Genomic DNA, 17972 nt, shown 5'->3' with positions numbered 1-17972 from the left:
ACTGCACTTTTCTAAAATTCAGGAACTTTTCTCCTCACTGTGCAAAATGTTTTCCAGTGTTCTTCAGACATGGGAAAAAAAAAATCCAAAACCCAGTCACATGCAAGCCAGGCATGTCCTTCACAGAAAGTTGCACTTTGTGTTTGATACCTCCAAATCTTCACAGCTTCCTGGGTGAGGGAGAAGTAACTTCATCTTGTCTCAACTCTCATCACTGATAAAATGCTGTTGATGCAGGCTGTCCTCATCTCCACATCCTCATCCCCACTTTATCTCAATTCCACAGACTTTCAGCCTGAAGTTGATCAAATGTGCAGGGTCCCTTTTCTGTTGAATTTGAACAAGCCCACGCATGACTTTTTACATTTGTTCCATAGCCCCTGATGTGAACAGAGTAGCTGATGCTCACTTCAGGTAGAGCTGCAAGGATTTTGGAGTCAGCCAGTGCAAGAGCACCCATGAGGAAAATTCTGGTTTATCAGGAAGATGAAGAAATACCTCCCCTGCCTGTATGCTAGGTGAAAAGGGACTATTATATTGCTGATGGTTGAGGGGCACTTTGGAAAGCTGAAGTGGTGCAGCACTTAGGTCTCTCCTAGTCCTTTTGCTCAGAGAAGGCTTGGTTCCTTAGTATAGTCAATAAAAGACTGTAAGCAATAAAAGACTGAGACACTGGGAACTGGGAGTCCAAGGGCTTCCAAACAGAACATTTTCCTGAGATCCTGGCAATGTAAAAACTGTGAATGACACTTTGCAAATGATATAATATCTGCAAATAAGGGACACTTCTTGAACCTACATGGTCTCAAGAAGTCTATTCTGAGGGTAGGACATGTCTCTTGTTCTCTTTCTCTCATCAGTTTTTCCTTTATTTTTTAATGAGCTAGAAGGTTAACAAGTTAACAAGCTACATGCAATGTATAAGGACAATACTAACCATGCAGTTAATCAGAAAATAACCCAGTGGTGATGTTGAGCCTCCTATGAGGCACGTGAAGACAGCAGAGAGAGTCCAGGGTAGTGAAGGCAGTAGATACATTCTGTTCTTTGTGAGAAATGTGAGAAGCATCCAGGCACAGGCGTTGCACAATACTGTTGAACCAGAAATGTGCAGGTATATGGGGCACAGGGTCTCCATCCCCTCTGGAACATATGGACTTTTACTGCTGTTTTGCCTTTCCATAATTTGGACGTATTTTAAAATCTCAGTTATGCCTGACTCTGACTAATTTTAAGGGTGGCTTCTGATGTATACCAGTGTGAGAGAAGAAAGAGGTATTTCATAGGAGCAGATATTTGAAGATGTTCAGGTACGCTGTCAGACAGTTTTTCCATGTGATCCTCTAACGAAAGAACATTTTGTCCCCTAAGGGTGCTTCTCATTTCATCTTCATCTTTTCCTTAAGCTGTGAGTGAGGGAGAGCGTGGGAGGCAATCCAGTGCCAAATCCTACCTTAGCTGCTCTGCTCTCCTTGCTGCAGGAGCCCATTTCCCTCCACTGACTCACTGAGCTGAAGTTGCTCTTCTGCATACCCTGCTAACAAGGCAAAGAGCTACTGGAGGCAGCATTATACTGGCCAGCAGTGGTGATGTAATTACCAGTAGCAGTCTTGGGTCAGAAGTCAACCAGGAGTGGGCTTGTAACTAGGAGAACAAAATATTTTTTCTGCCTTTTGCAATGGGACGTGTCTGTATTGTTCCCCCTTGCTTCTCTCTTTGTTCACTCTGATATGTTTTATCATCTCAGTTCATGTTTGTGGGTCTTACTTTGCAGTGTGACAGAATTGTTTAAAATCCATCAGACCAGGGCTGCAGAGAGGGCACAGTGTGGTGGGAGGGACAGTGGGGCCATGCAGCCGCCTCACTCACTCAGCTCCAAATGCAAGCTTGTAGGACTGAGATTTGTAGAGCAGCAACAGTCAGATGTAGTTCATAAGTCATGCTAGAAATACATTCCTTGAGCTTCTGACTTTGAATTAGCTATTTTGCTTTTAGCTTCTAAAACCGCCAGCCCGACTGTTGATTAAACTTCCAACAATGCAGAGGATTTGTGAAAAGCAGGGCTTTAGCTATGTCCACAGGCTCAAGGAATCAAAACTTTTTCCTACCATTTTCTCTAATTTTGTACTTCATGGGAACAACGCATATCAGAGCAGCTCACCTGAGAAATGGGCTTGACACACCACTGACACATTTTCTTTTCGAGTCACATCTTTTAATCAGTGGCACACTCAGTGAGATGATGAGAACAAGTCCTCCCTTATTCATGGGAAATTTTAGTGTAACAAATGCTCAGAAAGTATTAAATAACGTGTTAATTATTAATTATTATTATTATTTTCCTCCACTGTGAAGGAGGAAAAACATGTCAGAGACCTTGCAGAGTCCACTGCTGAGTAGGATGGTGTTGTTGCATGCATTATCACAGAGATGTACATTTTGCAGAAACGTGATTTGCACTGGAGCACAATGCAGTGAAATTATTGGAAGTTCTGCTAGACATCAAAATGGTTGATTAGAGTTATTAATGATGGCTTTTTATTCTATGCCCAGCTCCTCTGTTTACTGCCTGCTTTCAAAATGAATAAATTTGATTGAAACAATAGAGAGAAAGAAAAAGGCAAACTAGAGTTGGTTGTAGGAGATCACCCAGCAGCTTGAGCATCATCATATGTGTTTGCATGTGTGTGTCCTAGGTAGAGGGCTCAGGAAGATCCTGCTGCAGCTGTGCCATCCCTTTTTTGGCTCCTACAGAATGCAAGAGCCTTCAGTGCAAAGGAACTGGCTTTGTGGAGTAAGATTGAAGGTGACAGCGTTGTAACTGCTGCTGTTTTATTGAGTATGTTCCCTGAAAAACATGCTGGCTGTGATCTCCCTTTTTCAGGAGGCTGGCTGGCTGGAGCAGGACATGTGTGTAGCAATGCACTGACAGCCTGCACTGGCTTGCAGAAGCAGGGCAGAAAATTCCACAAGCCATGTCGCCATATGTCTGAGGCTGTGAAGAAACAGCAGTTGGTGCTTGGTCAGTGTGGACAGCAGCAGAAGTAATTCCTCCCCAGAAGCGTCTCAGCAGCTACTGGGAAAAGACCCCTGTTGCCACCCATGGCATAGCACATGTACAGGTTTCTCCCATTTTATAGCCAAGTTGCTTGTGTATTTATGCACCTCCTGTATTAGAACAGAAAAGTTCTAAACATGCTTAATGACTAAATCTTAAACCTTGTCTTTTACTGCCCACCTGAAAAGGACATCAGTAAAAATCATCATAAAAATTAGCCTTTAGGCCACTAGGGATTTCTTCCTTTCACTTGACTGCCAGTATAGCTTTCAGACAGTGCAGTTTAAAACCAGCATTAGTGCAGAGAGGCTCATCTCCCCTCTGTTGTCAGTGGGGAGAGAGGCATCTCCATGATTCATGTAACCTGTGTTAGATGAATCACCCTGGAGCTACTTGGTTAACCCTGTCTGCTTCGCTCTGGGAAACAAGGCGAGCAGTTTAAATGAGGTGAAGTGAAGCCTACCTGCAGGCCCCAGTGATCATTTGTCCTGCCATGAACACAGTACACAGGGATGAAGAATTAGATCTTCAAAAAGAAAATAAACAACTTATCTTCAGTTATATGTTCATTACCGCATCTTACAGTTTGGAAAGTGGAAAGTACATGATGAATGACATAAGGGTAAAGCCATGTAAATAAAAGAGGTGCAGTTGTTCAATTAGATAGACATTATTTATGCCTGACTGTGTAGAGCATCTTGCTCAAAGGCATTTTGTATGGCTCCAATCTGCTTAAAGCCCGACGCTGGAGAGTGTGTGTTTTGCTGACAAACATGAGCCCAGGAGCCAGAAAATCCAAACAAGGCAGTGAATCACTGAGCAATCACATGAAGCATCACTTTACTAGGTGCTAGTGTGGCGAGTAGGCAGCCGAGTGCTGAACCAGGGACATTGGGTGGACGATACTGTAAACGGGGAGAGATGAGAGCTCCCAAGAAGACCATATTTAGTTGTGGTTTTGTTACTGCTGGTTGGCTGCACAGCAAAGAGAGCTGGGGAAGGATATGACACCCAGCTGTGACCCAGTGTTTGGGAAGAAGAGCTGCTTTAGCCACTGCCATGTGTTTTGTGTGACATGCATTTTAGCATGTCACATTTCTCCTGGTGCAAATGAGAGTAACAGCCCTGGTGTGACCTGGACTGAAACCAGCCCAAGCAGACTCAGCTCTGCCTCAATCATGTGCCAGCACCTTTCCTCAAGGAGTGCACCAAGTGGAGGTTGGGGTCCTGAAGACACCCACAGCCCTGCCCATCCTCCCAGGGCTCCTCCACCTTGCTCAGGACCCCATGTCGGCCCTGACCCAACAACAGAACTCCTCCACTCAGCCAACGAGTCCAAAACACTTTTTGATGATGCAAAACAGAAGGTGTTTTGCAAGCCAAGGGGGGTCAGAGAGCTCAGTGATGCTCTCTTGCCATCCCAGGATGGCTTGTTGTGTAGATAAATGCAATCAGGACCTGGAAGTCAAGATCTGGCCACCACATGGAATATTTTTAAAGTAGATTTGCTTCTATTTACAGGGTTTTGAGGGCTTCCTTTGTATTTCTGTGTGAGTATGCTGAGTATTGATAATCATTGTTGGCTGCACTCAGTGTAAGAGTCTTGGACACCACAGTGAAGAAGAAATTGCATTTGGAGCAAAAGACCTTTTTCTGGATCTCCCTTCAACAGTTCTGAAGATGAGAACCAGATCATCGTTCTGCTGAAGGTTCTAACCTATGGTTTGCTGATGCAGCAGTTGCCTGTTGTTAAATTACCATCTTCACTTAGAGGTATAAAATCAAGCTATAAAATTCTGTGAATTGTGTAGCTGCAAAGGAGACAGTGGCTCCTGAACCTGATTGCACCAAGGATTGTGGCATACTGCAAAAAATTTTCTGTGCTGGTGCCATTCATCTGAAGGTTTTTTTAGCTCTGTATTCGAAGAACATTTATGGCTATTATCACATCCTGCTATTATTAGTATATTATGATTTTTTAAAATTTGCATTGAAAAGCATATTTATTTCTGTCATATATGACTTAATCCTGATCCCTGGACAATTATTGGCAGAATTCATTACAGTCATTGAGTGCAAGAGTGGGAAATAAGCAATCCTTTTGCTAAGTAACTCTTACTGAAACTATCCAGTTTTGCCATTTGCTCTTTATCATTGCTCTTTTTTCTGCCCTCAAAGATGACAGCTGTTTTAATTTCTTTTCCAGTTAACTAGGCTAAAAAGTAACTTGTATTTTATTATGGAATGAACTGCATTTCTTCCCCTGGCTGCTCATTTCTCATTTATTGCTGAATCTTCAACTGTGCTGGCTTAAGGCGTTAATGAGGAAAATACCTTTGGACACCCGTTATAGACATCAAAGCAGTACACAGATATAGAACACGCCTTCCTTTTGGTGCATCAGAATCCAGATTATCTGCAAGTAATAGACTAAGAAGGGGTTCTCCAATGAGTCAGCTGATTAAAAGCAATCCTCTTCCCCGAGACCTCTAATTCTGGCTTTTACAGCTAACTTGTGCACAAGGAGTGCAGATCAGTGCTCCTTCCCTATGCTTGTGCTCATCACCAAATGATCATGTTCTGCTTTTAGTGCTCAGTTAAAGCATTGTAAAAATGCTACTGTCATGTGGAGGGAAAGAAGATGGTGGAACAAATTCAGTACTCCCTGCAAGCAACTGCTGGGAACAGTGTCTACCAAATCTACTCCACTGAAAAGAGCAATGGCTATTTTTTAGATTGGATGGTGGCACTTTCAGGTGCTCCTGATTGTTTCCCTTAAAGTGAATCAATGCTTTATTATTCCTTAATTTCTCAGTGTCTTTCTCTGCCCTGTCCCCCTCTTAAGACCCTTAGTAATTTACCTTAGGCACATAATTCTTCATTTCCCTACCTCGTACATCCCAGTCTCAGAGTGTTTGATCCCTTGTACCTTTCTCAGTTGGCATGAAACTTCGTACCCAGTCATTGGATATGAATTGGGATAGGCAAAGCTGTGGGCAGAGTTGGTGTAAACAATATAATGGCCCCATTGCTGTGGGCCCAAAGCTGCTTTATCCCACATCTATTTTTGCCTTTTGTTCTACATTTGCTCACCAAGCTGCCTGTGGCTCTTTGTGTATTAGGAATGAATGGTGACAATGGAGCAGCTTCCCTAGGGCATGCAGTTACTGTGGGCACCCCCAGTGTGTCCGGCACTATCCAGCCCAGCACCCAAATTAATTTCTGTCCATAGCTGCTGTTGTAGGGCTGAGAATAGCCAGGGGCCTGCCAGCACTGCCAGATGTGAGAAGCAGAGCAAAATGTGAAATGCCACAACGGTCTGGAGGAGAGTAAGGCAGGCAGAATTCATTCATTGCCTGTGCAGGCGACTCAGTGTTAGGAACAAAGTCTACTAAGTCAGGTCTTCTGAGTGGAGAAATGAAAGTGAACTCCTCTGCTGAATGTATAGGGAGAAATTGCACTTTCAGACATGCTGCATTCAGTTTTCATTGAAAGAAATTTGAATTCTGTTTTCCTGCTTTTTTATTTTTTCCTCCCTTGAATTTCCCTCCCACTCCAAGACAATTTATGTCCTCTCTGTGGACAACCCTTCTCCAGGTGGTTTAAGGAACTAATTTTGCCATCATATACATAAATACAAACTGGCTAATTAGGTGTCAGCTAAAAAGCCCTGCTTTTATATCCAATGGAAAATTTCTGCCTAATTGCTCTGAGCATCACCTGGTCTAATTGCAATTGGCTAGGGAAGGATTGCAGAGCTGTTACTCTGTGATGTTTACTTCATCCTGGCTGCAGGGAGAATTCCTTTAAGATGTGATTAATGAAACAGAGAGTGGATGAGAAGGATGAAAAACAATGCCTCTGAATTTTAATATTGCACCAGGCAGTTATGTTCAAGCACTCGTGTGCTTTGCGACAGCACTGGCCTTATGGTTTGTCTCTTCTCGTGCCTGTGTCTTGGGCAGGCACAAGACTTGCAGAAGCATTGACCAGCAAAAAGTGCAAAAGGCCTGAACAAACCAGGATTGCATCAGTCTCCATCAACCTATGGGATTGTTTTTGTCCCTGAGCAGGACTCAGTTAATATATTTCAATAATCAACCTGCTGTTATCCCTTGTAAGTAAGTACCTGGAGGCTAAAAAGGCTGCATCTCTCCCCAGCTTTAAAACAAGTAAGAAAGTGTTTCTCCCACAGATAGAGTGAGTGAAGTTCATGAGTGCTGATGGCATTCCCTGAGGAACAGCAGTGCTCCATCCTGTGGATGTGTAGTGCAGAATGGGACCTGGAGAGTTAATTGTCCAGTTGGAAAACCAGAGTAGGCTCAGAAGAGACAAAGCAAAGTACAAAGCAAAACACATGTGCAAGTTCCCCAAGTACAAGTGCTTCATGCCATGTTTGGAACAACGCTTTTGGATGGCTTTATGGAAGAGATATATTGTGCAGTTCTGGAGAGATGTGTTTTCTTTGTCTGCCTTGAATTTTACGAAGAGGATATGAAAGATGATGTCTAGCAATTCCTAATCTAACAGTAACTATAACTAAACACAAAGGCTTTTCTGACTTTGGTTTATTTCTTCTGTCTGCACTTTCTGCCATGATATATGTTAAACATTTGGGTGAGACATTAGAGCCTGCAGTTCTGCTGAAATCGCTCTGGCCATAAATCTCTCCAGTCCTGCAGTGGACAGGTTTTGCTTTTTTTCTCAGCGGTGACAAATTACAGACAACTTATAGAGAGCTAAGCAAACCTGAGGTGCAGAGCATAGTACTCCAACCAACCACTCACCTTCATGGTTTCCAGCATGTTTCAAAAAAATGAGCAACTTCAGTTGAGAATGCCAACAGGAAAAGTAGTTTTGCAACGTTCTGTCCATGCCACAAACCTTCCCAGAGAGAGATGTAGTTATATTTTGTGCAGTAAGTACTACAAGCCCCTCTGTACATCCTACACAGAGGGATGTGGCACTTTGTGCTCTTTGGGATTATCACTCAGCAGCAGAGGCCCAGAGACTGATGTGTAAGAGACAGGTGAGGTGAAAATGCAGGACCCGGGACCAGTTTTAGCTGCTGCCAAGCACTGAAACACAGGTGAAGAAAAGTCAGGGCATATTTTTGCTCAATTCTACCCTTGGTAGAGCTGCATAATTCCCATGTACATTGATTATTGCCTATTACTTTGTGAAGAGCTCCTGGCTTTTAAACTCGAGTTTAAACCCAAACTTTTAAACTCAAGTTTTAAAACTTGAGAACGGCTCAGGAGGTCCTTGAAAATCCTCACAAAAGACACAGGAATGCAATAAAGTCAAAGAGGAAAAAAAGCAAGGAAATTTCAATTGTAACATTAGTGAGAGATGTTTTCTGCATATCAGTGTTCCCTTCAATAAAGGTACATCGTCAGTTAAAGATTTGCTTGCCTGTAGCATGGAAAAAATTCTTTCCCCTGTTTAAAATCAAAGTTGTTCAGAATTTCTAGGATAAGAACTAGTCCTATCAGATTCAGAGACTAGGAGGTTGTAAATATAAATGTAAATATAAAATGTAAATATGTAAATATGAAAGAAAGATGTAGGACCTCATTATATTTAATCCAGAGTCTGGATAATTGGGAGGCGACTGTACAGAGTTTATGTATGCTTACATAAAAGTTGTGGTATCCCTGGCAGGTAGTTCTGTCACAGTTTCTTATTCTTCCTTTTTAAATGAAGAAATATGTTGTTACAATTTCCACAGGTTTGTATTTTTTTTCTTTCTGGCAAAATTTCTTCTGCCAATCAGCTATGAGGCTATAAAAATTTAAGGACCAGACCCTGGGCTTGTGGCATGTACACTATATAGTGATTGCCCCCGTGCACAGCATTAACACTGGGTGACTTTGTGCACTTCGTGTGTTCTGATGCATCTTTGCCAACATCCAGCTGTACTAACGCTGAATTCATAGCTGGATGTCTTTTCAAGCCCTTGGTAGCAAAATATTGAATCAGAAGTGAGGGAGATCTGGTTATGCAGTTCAGGAGACTGGGTAGAGTCACTTGGAGGCTGACAGAAAATAACAGGTTTGTAAATATTAGAGCTTTAGAAACAAAGAAACAAACAAAACCCCAACAAAGCCCCTAGAATAATATTCCTACTTCTAAGAAAATTTCAAAATAACTTTCACATATTTTATTCCAGAGAAATGTTTTGTCCAGCAGGGGGTTAAGTGTGTTTTGCAGACAGAGAACAGATACATAATACATTTACAGAATTTCATGCATTAAATAAACTTAGGTAATTTTAAAATCATCATTAATTTTGTTAACATTTGAATTAAAAGATGTCTGAGGCTAAATGTCATGTATTATTTATTTTTGTTCCACTTTCCTGTTTTCATCACGCAAGAACCAAAAGTGTTTATTTTACTGGCAACATTAAAACAATCATATGATTTTGAGTAAGTCTTTTGAGATTGTTTGCAAGTTTTTTCTCTTCTGCATGTCTGCTTCCTCCCAGCTGGGGGCTGGCTGTTGCATGGAAAGGCCAGCCACGTCACGGAAAAGCCCTGTCTCTGATCAGATGGGCTTAATATAAACCAGGTTTGCTGAGAAAGAATTAAAGAGGCAGCCCCAAAGCAGGAGAGGATTTACTTCAGCAGAGCTTCTCAGTGTGTCACAGCCCACCAAGAGAGAAGGGCAGTGGGAGCAAAGGACCGGACTGGCTGCAGGAGCCTGGCACAAGTAAGAGTGGATTTGGACCCAGTCTTTTACTTGAGGTGCTAGAGAACTGGGTAGCTAAATGCAGTATGGGGTATCAAAAGCAGCTTGAACTTGGAGTGCCGTGTGTGACAGGGACTCGTTTGGCTTTGTTTAATGAAGGATGACAATTTGTTAGAGGCTAAATTGTAAAATGTTTGTGTTTATTATGGCTTTGTGACTGACTGCTTGTTGCAGGTTGTGAGTTACTCTCTGACTGAATCAGAGCTGGCTTTTTTCATCTGGTCTTTTCAATGGGTACTGCAAGGAAAAAGTGCATTTTAAAATTCAACCACAGTAAATATTTAATTTTGCTTGTGAAGCAGCCCTTGTTTAGTGCATGATTTCTTCTTTAGATGTATTTGTAGATGACAAAGTTACTGTGACTAGGACCATGCAAATGATCTCATTTTGCCCCAAAATACTGCACATCACAGAGAAAATATTATGTATGCCGTAGTAAGTTCACACAGTGCTTTTTCTATATATTTGTCCAATGTCCTGCTGGGCATTTACTCACAGAGGTTTTCAGACAGTTTTTTATAAGGAAGAATAACAATTCATATGTGTTTTTCTACTGTACTCTTTATTGTTCACCACCTATTACTGAGCTTTGAAAGTGGTTGGCTGAATTTTATGGGCAAATACCCTATTTACTGATATGGAGGCAAGAGCCAAGAAACATCAGATATAGGGCAAAAAAGAAAAATGTCTAAATAACGGTCACTTTGGGAGCTGGAATGCATCAAAGTAACTTTCCTAAAAATGGTAGCTGTCGGCCTGTGAGAATGACATCACTGTTCTCTGCCTCCAAGCAAGGCAAAATAGAGTTTGCTGAGTAAAATGTAATTAAGAGCCATGCTTATGTAAGAAGAGTGAATCTATCTAATTAATTGTGCAGTAATGAAGTTATTGATTTAATATCTATAAATTAATGAGCCTTTTCTCCCAGTGATGTCTCCTGTAGAAGCTATAACCTGTACCTCCTTAGGAAAGCTGTTGGACTTCACAATGTCCTCCCTCTTTCCAGCCAAAAAGTCGCTGTCTGAGGCAGAACCATTCTTTGTTTACCTGACCACAGACAAGACCAGACCCAAATCCACCCCATCACAGCAAGACTTTCTTGCATAACATTTTGTACCAGGGTTGTCTAAGACTGCAGTGAGTGATGCCTTATTGCTTTCCCAAGAGTTTCAACTCTTAACTGAGACAATGAGAAAGATGCTGCACATCCAGCTGCACTGGCAGTTGGAGGCAACTGAGAACAGTGCCTCTGCTTGTCCCCAGTCAAGCCAAAAGATGGTGAACATTGCCTGTAGCACAGGCAGTCTCTTGGCAGGGCTGAGGCTGCTGTGCAGGACGGGACAGGTGTGGTGAGTACTGTCGCTTCCTTTTCCTGGGACACAGCAATGTCTCCCTCTTTCCAGGACTGGGCTGCACCTAGCACAGCCCTGGGCTTGTAAAGGCTAAACAAGATAGGATTTAGCATGTGAGGGCGGTATTATCCCTAGGAAATGGGATAAGTCTTACTAATGAGAAATATTTCTTTGTGTACCACCAAGTACAAAAGAGTGCAGAAACGTTAATTTTTTCTTTTCTCACATATTAGGTCCCTACAGAGGAGCATGATGTGCTGTCTTGCAGCTAGTAAGAAAGCATTTCTAAATATTTTGTGGATAACATTTGTGATTTCCCTATTTCTCACTAGGGGTTAAAAATGACTCTCAACAACGTTACCATGCGTCGCACCCACAACAGCAGTCTGCACCAGCAGCAGCAGCGATGGAGCATCCCTGCTGATGGAAAGAATCTGCTGGTCCAGAAAGACTCCAATGAGTACAACCCACAGAAACGATACACCATCAGTCCTGATGAATATTACAGAAGGAGCTGGTCCTCGGAGTCATCCGACTCTGTCATCTCCTCCGAGTCTGGCAGCAGCTGCTACCGGGTGGTGCTGATCGGGGAGCAAGGAGTAGGGAAGTCCTCGCTAGCCAACATCTTTGCAGGGGTGCACGACAGCATTGACAGTGACTGTGAGGTGCTGGGAGGTAGGTAATTATGTCCTGGGGTGTTGGTGTTCACTTGCAGTCAGCTCTGCCTGTAGTAATTGCCACAGAAAAAGAGAGAGGCCATTTAATGTAAACCAGAGTAGCAAGCGTTTGGGTCTGGTCATCAAAACTGATTGATTGAACTCAAGCACCGCTTGTAAGAGAGCACAAAAGCAAAATAAGATGAGTAAGATATTCTCCAACAATGATTGAAAGCCACTGAAAGAGAGCAATTCAGATTCCCATGCTATTTCATTCCAAAATACCTGTTGGAAACTGCCCCATTCCTGCCTGTGATGATGCAATACAAGAGTCTGCTTCAGCTTTCATGCTGGTCCAACATTTGTGTCACCACTGGCATCACAGGGCTGACTCCAGCTTTACTTGTGGGAGAGAAAACAACTGAAGGTCCTCATGATTTACAAGAATTAAATACTTTAAAATGATATATAAGGAAAAAGTCGCCTCCAAAATATTTGCCATTAGAAGTCATCTCAGCCTTTCTGTACAAACACACTGCCTTAGTGCAGGCTGGATGGAGTTTGAGTGAAACATATAAAATTTTGAGTAAAAACCTTGTTTCATGTTACTTGCACAGTATGGGCTCCTTCAGGAGGAAAAAAGATAAAGGTCCTTCAACAGAGTAGGAAAATTCCTGTTGCCCATCGGGGGGAAAGGCACAAGCTGTAGCTTCCCCCTTGATATCCTCCCCTGCTTTGTCTAGGATTGCAAAGTGTTCTTTAATCCCAAAGATCAGATCATGCAGAAGGTGAAGCTGTGGCACCAATTCCTGAGCTATGTTGTGTGCAAGATGTTGATGTGGAAGGGTTGTGCTGCCACAGAAATCTGCTGTGTCTCTAAGGATGCTGTTGCTTTCAGGGGACATGCAGTTTGCTGCCTGCATTTGTCAGTATGCAGGACTTTCTTTGTCTCTCCCATATCCCTCCTGTCTCCTGCCTGTATTCCCTTGGTGTGATGGTGGCAGTGCTACAACAGAGAATTTCTGGGCTTCTCTTCCAACCTTCTCTGCGGCATAGGCCTCTAACTCTGCAGTTAGGGGAAGTTTTGCCCAGGATTTTAAAAAGCCCAGTACCAGGAAGGTTGGACCCACATTTTCCTTGCTTGCTGTCTCAAGGGGACACAGAGGTTTGTGCCTTTAGGAGATTTCACTGATTTAGATGTGCTCTGCCTTCATCATCAACTTTTTGCTTCTGTCATCAACTTTTTCCATAGTTCTAACAGCTCCTCAGCCTGGAGTATCTCTGATAAAAGTTTTCCTAGTGCTAAATGAGTAAAGTAGAGTAGGACAAGCCATCAGAAAGTGCAGCTGATTTGCTTTGCACACCTCTGTCAGACAGTTTTCTTTTCCTTCATGTGAAGCCGTGTGGTTTCCTCTTTCCATCACACTCCCAGCAGCATTGCTTGGAGTATAGCAGTGACAGATTTTCAAGGCCAGCTCTGCAGAGGTAACTGGAATTCTTGCTGTTGTTATTTTTCTCCTTTTTTAGTGTCAGCTTTGAAAAAAGCATGAAATGAACTAAGCGCTTGTGTTTTATATTCTACGGAAGTTCCTTAGGACTGACCAAGGTGCAAATCAGTGCTGAATATGACTATTTAGGCATAGTATTTTCAAGGAGTGTGATTATGCATTTGTAGCTTCTCTATATGTAGTGCAGTGCAGAAGGAGTCTTCTGGATGTTGTCCTCTGGTGTGCATGGAGCTTGTTCTCACACAGATGCTCAGTCACTCGAAGAAACTATTTTCTTTAGCTTTACAAACTGGAGCTTCATCCTACACACTGGAAATTTTATTACATGAGAGGATAGTTTCAGGGTAGCCAACTTGCAGAGGAGTACAGCTGCTTTTATGGAGAAGCTTTGCTACTGACTGTAAGTTGAAGCTAACTTATGAACACAAGTCTCATACTCTTGGGACCTCAAGGGAAACTACTCCTAGAGTTAGCTCTGTCTTTTTAGTCTTGACATTTTAAGCATGGACTCCATTTGACTTTATTTTACATGTGTAATATTTTTGGCTCATATTTTTGCTGGGATGTAGACTCCTAGCTTTGAGGAAAGGCTCTGATTACTATTTAGGGGAAAGTTCACTTCATCAGTGCTGAGCAGAAGTCTTATGAGGCACAGGTTAGACATAGCCCTATCTTCAAGCATGGTTGGGACAGATCCTTTAAATACTGCACTATCCAAAGACCAGCTTTTTTTTCGCTGACCACTAGTGCAAGATTAGAAACAGGTCCAAACCCCTTATTGCTCATCCAAATGTCCCCAGCTTTGGGGAAAAGAAGAAAGATTGGTATTTGAAGCAGAAGCTAGACTGAGATTTCACAGCAAGGGTTGATCAAAATTCAGAGTGGCAACAGCCCCCTTAGATCTAGGCAGAATTTTGCTGCATGGCATTTATAATCTAGGTATGAATTTTTATGGCTGCAGTACAAAATAACAGACCTTCTGTGTTTTTTTTCATTTTTCTGCTATTTAACATCAAAAGTGATGTGGGAAACTGTGTAATGGGAGAGAAACTAGTGCGCAACAGAGTTTCGGTCTCTCTCAAGCTCAACAGCTGTTGTCCCACAACACCCTGTCTTCCTCACTTGGTAGGCTGTTCTCTGTATTGCTCTCAGCAGCAGTGACTGTTCACCCGTAAATTGTCCATGCTAAAGTGAAAGCAAATATTTTCCATTACTCAGCCTTGCTGGATTCTGCTGCTCCCATGGGGCAAATGTTCAGCCTTTGGTTATTTCTTCCACTGGTTCTATTTTCTCTCTCCCACATAAGATAAAGAGAGTATCAGCCAAAATAATGAACACTTTGTTTCCTGATCTTTCAGCATCCTTCATCTATCATGGAAAGTAAGGCAACCAATAACGAACAGAGTGCAGGTTCAGTGCTGATGGAAATGAGGAAAGAACTAGATGTGAGCTGCGCTAAAATTTGACTCAATAACTCTGTGAACAAATCACCCACATTCAACAACTTGGATTTTTGTAGCGTACATGATGACACAAAATAATATATTACCAACATTTCTGCTTTTCTTTCCAGAAGACACGTATGAAAGAACCCTGATGGTGGATGGGGAAAGTGCAACTGTTATACTGCTCGACATGTGGGATAATAAGGTACGTAAATTTGTTTTCATCAAATGCTGGCAGGAAAGTGTATATGAATAACTGCTAATATGAAAAGTAAGTTTCCTTTAGGAAAGAAAATAGGTGTTTTCCATACAGCAGAATCAGGGAAGATATAGGATTAACCCTACCCCACACCAAGGCAAGCATGCCTAATGGCTCTGCACTGTGAGCCTGAGAAGTGCAAGTCCTCATTTTTTAATGATAAAACATTCAAGCTTTCTCCCCAGACCATGTTCATTCCAGCCTAAAGCCAGCACAATAAATTATCTGGGTGAGTTTTTGCCCTCCTTTGTGGTGAAGTATTCATACCATCACCACATTGGAATTACTTGTAGTATAACTGTGATTCAAACCATACCCATTACAGTTTACAGCAGGAATGCATTTGGATTCTCTAATGTTTTACTTTCTAAGTAAAACCTGCTCTGGGCATAATGATGTCTGACCATTTAATTTGAACAGCGTGAGGGAGAATGGATTCGAGACCACTGCATGCAAGTGGGAGACGCCTACTTGATCGTCTACTCCATCACAGACCGAGCAAGCTTTGAGAAGGCCTCTGAGCTCAGAATACAGCTCCGCAGGGCACGCCAGAAAGAAGATATCCCCATTATTTTGGTTGGCAACAAAAGTGACCTTGTCAGGTGCCGTGAAGTGTCAGTGGCAGGTAAGGAAATGATGAGCATAAACCCAACATAAGCATTAAAAGTCATCTAGTAGCTTTTCAACAAACTGCAGCGCTCTGGCTGAGGGAGTACGTTGTGATTAGGACTGGGCAATAAAAGAGCAATAAAACAACAGAGGACTGGAACAGAGGGCAGAGTACTGGGAAGGGTCTGCCAGGTCCTTAAGCCTTCCTTGGTAATACTGTTATATGTCAGATAATCCCATTTCTGTATTTATTAAGTACCATCATAAATGGGATTTCTTCCCTTCCAGCTCCTAGTGTAAGACCACTGCAAGATGTGATTTCTCTGGTAGCTGAAAACACTTTGGATTCCCAATGCATATTAACACATAACGAGTTTATCCCCCTTTATTCTGCTGCCAAAAATTCTCTTCTTTATAACCAGTTTTCTGTCTTCCCTGATGAATTAAAATTCCCTCTCAGTCTTTATTTTGCTAGTCTGGGCAGGAACTGTGCAGCCTTTCAGAAGAGGTCTCCTTGCTGCCTTGCTTTGGGATGCTAAATCAGCCTTCCCTTGGCTACACACAAATCAATAACCACTAAGCCCATAAATAGGAATGGAGAGACTGTTGGGAACATTGTTGCTGGCTCAACATCCTCAATCAGTAAAATCTCTTCTTGGAGAGCCTTCCCTAAGGCTGAGGTGGCACACCATAACACACAGTAGTGCATTTGATGTTCTTATCTTGGCCCATTAGAAACATGGGTTCTTCTGCTCAGCATTTCCTTCTCTCTGCAGCTGTTCTGCTCTTCTGTTCCCCAGCTGAGCTAGACTTTTTCTTCCTTTCTCTGTGAATGTGCACAGTTCCTCTGGCTCCTGTTGCAGTTGCCCCAAGTGAAGGGCTTGAACTGAGGGGCTCATAGGGAGCCCAGGGTTGCCTTCTCATTCCTCTTTGCCCAGCTTGAAAGTTCTTTAGGAAGATGGCAGGTGAATTCATGTCACTGTAGTGGCCCTGACAATGAATTCACAGCAAGCCAGAAGACAATTAATTGGCTTGTGTGTGAAAGACACCTGTCAGGTTTAGCTTAGGCTCATGTAACTTGGAGTAAGAACTGTGGTTTCAGATGTACCCCTAAAGCCATAGACACAGTTCTGCCTTTATTAAGGGTTTTGTATGTGTGTCTGTTCTCACTGAAATTACTACAGTTCCAAGGCTCTGGTTTACACCCATGGCCCATGAAGGAGGAATGTGCCCTGCTTCCAGTGCTGTGCTATATATGCCTGGAGAGGGCCATTATCACCCTTCAGTGCACCTTGAGGGAGTCTGCATCGAAGATGGCCAGGTGGTAGTGAGGCATTGCTGGCCTCCCAGCCTTCAGTGTCTCAGCTCAAGTCTGTCATTCCATGCTACCTTTGCAGCCAGCAGCGTGGGCTGGGCTTTACTGGGAGGGGATTAACGCCTCCCCCCCTCCCCCCCACTCCTCTGGAAAGGGGCTGTAATACAGAGCAGATGGATCATGGGCTAGCAGGCAGCATCAGGTAATTAAAGACTTATCTGTGCCTACATTAGGCTTGAGGAATTCCCCGGTGGCTCTGACTCCCCTGCACATGGCACCTTGTCTCTTCTTCCCTCCTCCCTGGGGCTTCTGACCCCATGTAATGTGTCCATCTTGCAATTTTGCAGAGGGACGAGCCTGTGCCGTCGTGTTTGACTGCAAGTTCATTGAGACCTCAGCAGCTGTGCAGCACAACGTGAAAGAGCTGTTCGAAGGCATCGTGCGGCAAGTCCGGCTCCGGAGGGACAGCAAGGAAAAGAACGAGAAGCGACTGGCACTACAGAAACGGAGAGAGAGCATCCCCAAGAAAGCCAGGCGGTTCTGGGGCAAAATAGTTGCCAAGAACAACAAGAACATGGCCTTCAAACTCAAGTCCAAGTCTTGCCATGACCTATCAGTACTTTAGGAACACTGGACTCTGCCAGAGCTTGTGGCATTTTGTGGACATTATCTAACTTTGTCATGGGACAATCAATCAATCTATATTAGATTGGGCTATCAGTGACTTAGGTTCACAGTTGTGCTTGTGATATGATATGTGCTGGCATAAGAACAGCGCAGTGCATGGAAATGTCTCTCTTCCTCTTTTTTTTTTTTTTTTTTTTTTTTTTTTTTTTTTTTTTTTTTTTTTTTTTTTGTCAGTAGTTTTAAAAGAAAAGTATAGACCAGAATGACCCAAAATCATGCTGGGAACTGTTCTGGAATACATCTGTTCTTTCTCCTCTCACCTTTGGATAATAGTGTAAGAACCTCAAATGCCGTGACTTGGGAAGTGAATACTACTGTCTCCGCATTTCT

The 17972-nt window shown here is 42.8% G+C and overlaps 1 protein-coding gene across 1 annotated transcript; it reads left to right on the top strand.

Annotated features, from left to right (window-relative positions):
• Positions 1 to 9660: 9660 nt before the first annotated feature.
• On the top strand, positions 9661 to 17634 carry GEM (GTP binding protein overexpressed in skeletal muscle). Its single transcript, XM_082301296.1, has 5 exons — positions 9661 to 9772; positions 11496 to 11838; positions 14901 to 14977; positions 15452 to 15656; positions 17303 to 17634. The coding sequence occupies exons 2-5, from the start codon at positions 11505 to 11507 to the stop codon at positions 17578 to 17580; spliced, it is 894 nt and encodes a 297-aa protein (XP_082157422.1). The 5' UTR covers positions 9661 to 9772; positions 11496 to 11504; the 3' UTR covers positions 17581 to 17634.
• The last annotated feature ends 338 nt before the right edge of the window (positions 17635 to 17972 follow it).

The sequence above is a fragment of the Coloeus monedula genome (assembly GCF_965178545.1).
Source record: "Coloeus monedula genome assembly, chromosome: 1".
In the NCBI taxonomy this organism is placed as follows: domain Eukaryota; kingdom Metazoa; phylum Chordata; class Aves; order Passeriformes; family Corvidae; genus Coloeus; species Coloeus monedula.
This window is presented reverse-complemented; position numbering and strand designations above follow the sequence as displayed.

Coding starts and splice junctions, on each gene's coding strand:
- GEM (XM_082301296.1), top strand. CDS start 11,505: ATGACTCTCAACAACGTTACCATGCGTCGCACCCACAACAGCAGTCTG. Junction 14,978..15,451: donor TCGACATGTGGGATAATAAG/GTACGTAAATTT, acceptor TAATTTGAACAG/CGTGAGGGAGAATGGATTCG. Junction 15,657..17,302: donor CCGTGAAGTGTCAGTGGCAG/GTAAGGAAATGA, acceptor GCAATTTTGCAG/AGGGACGAGCCTGTGCCGTC.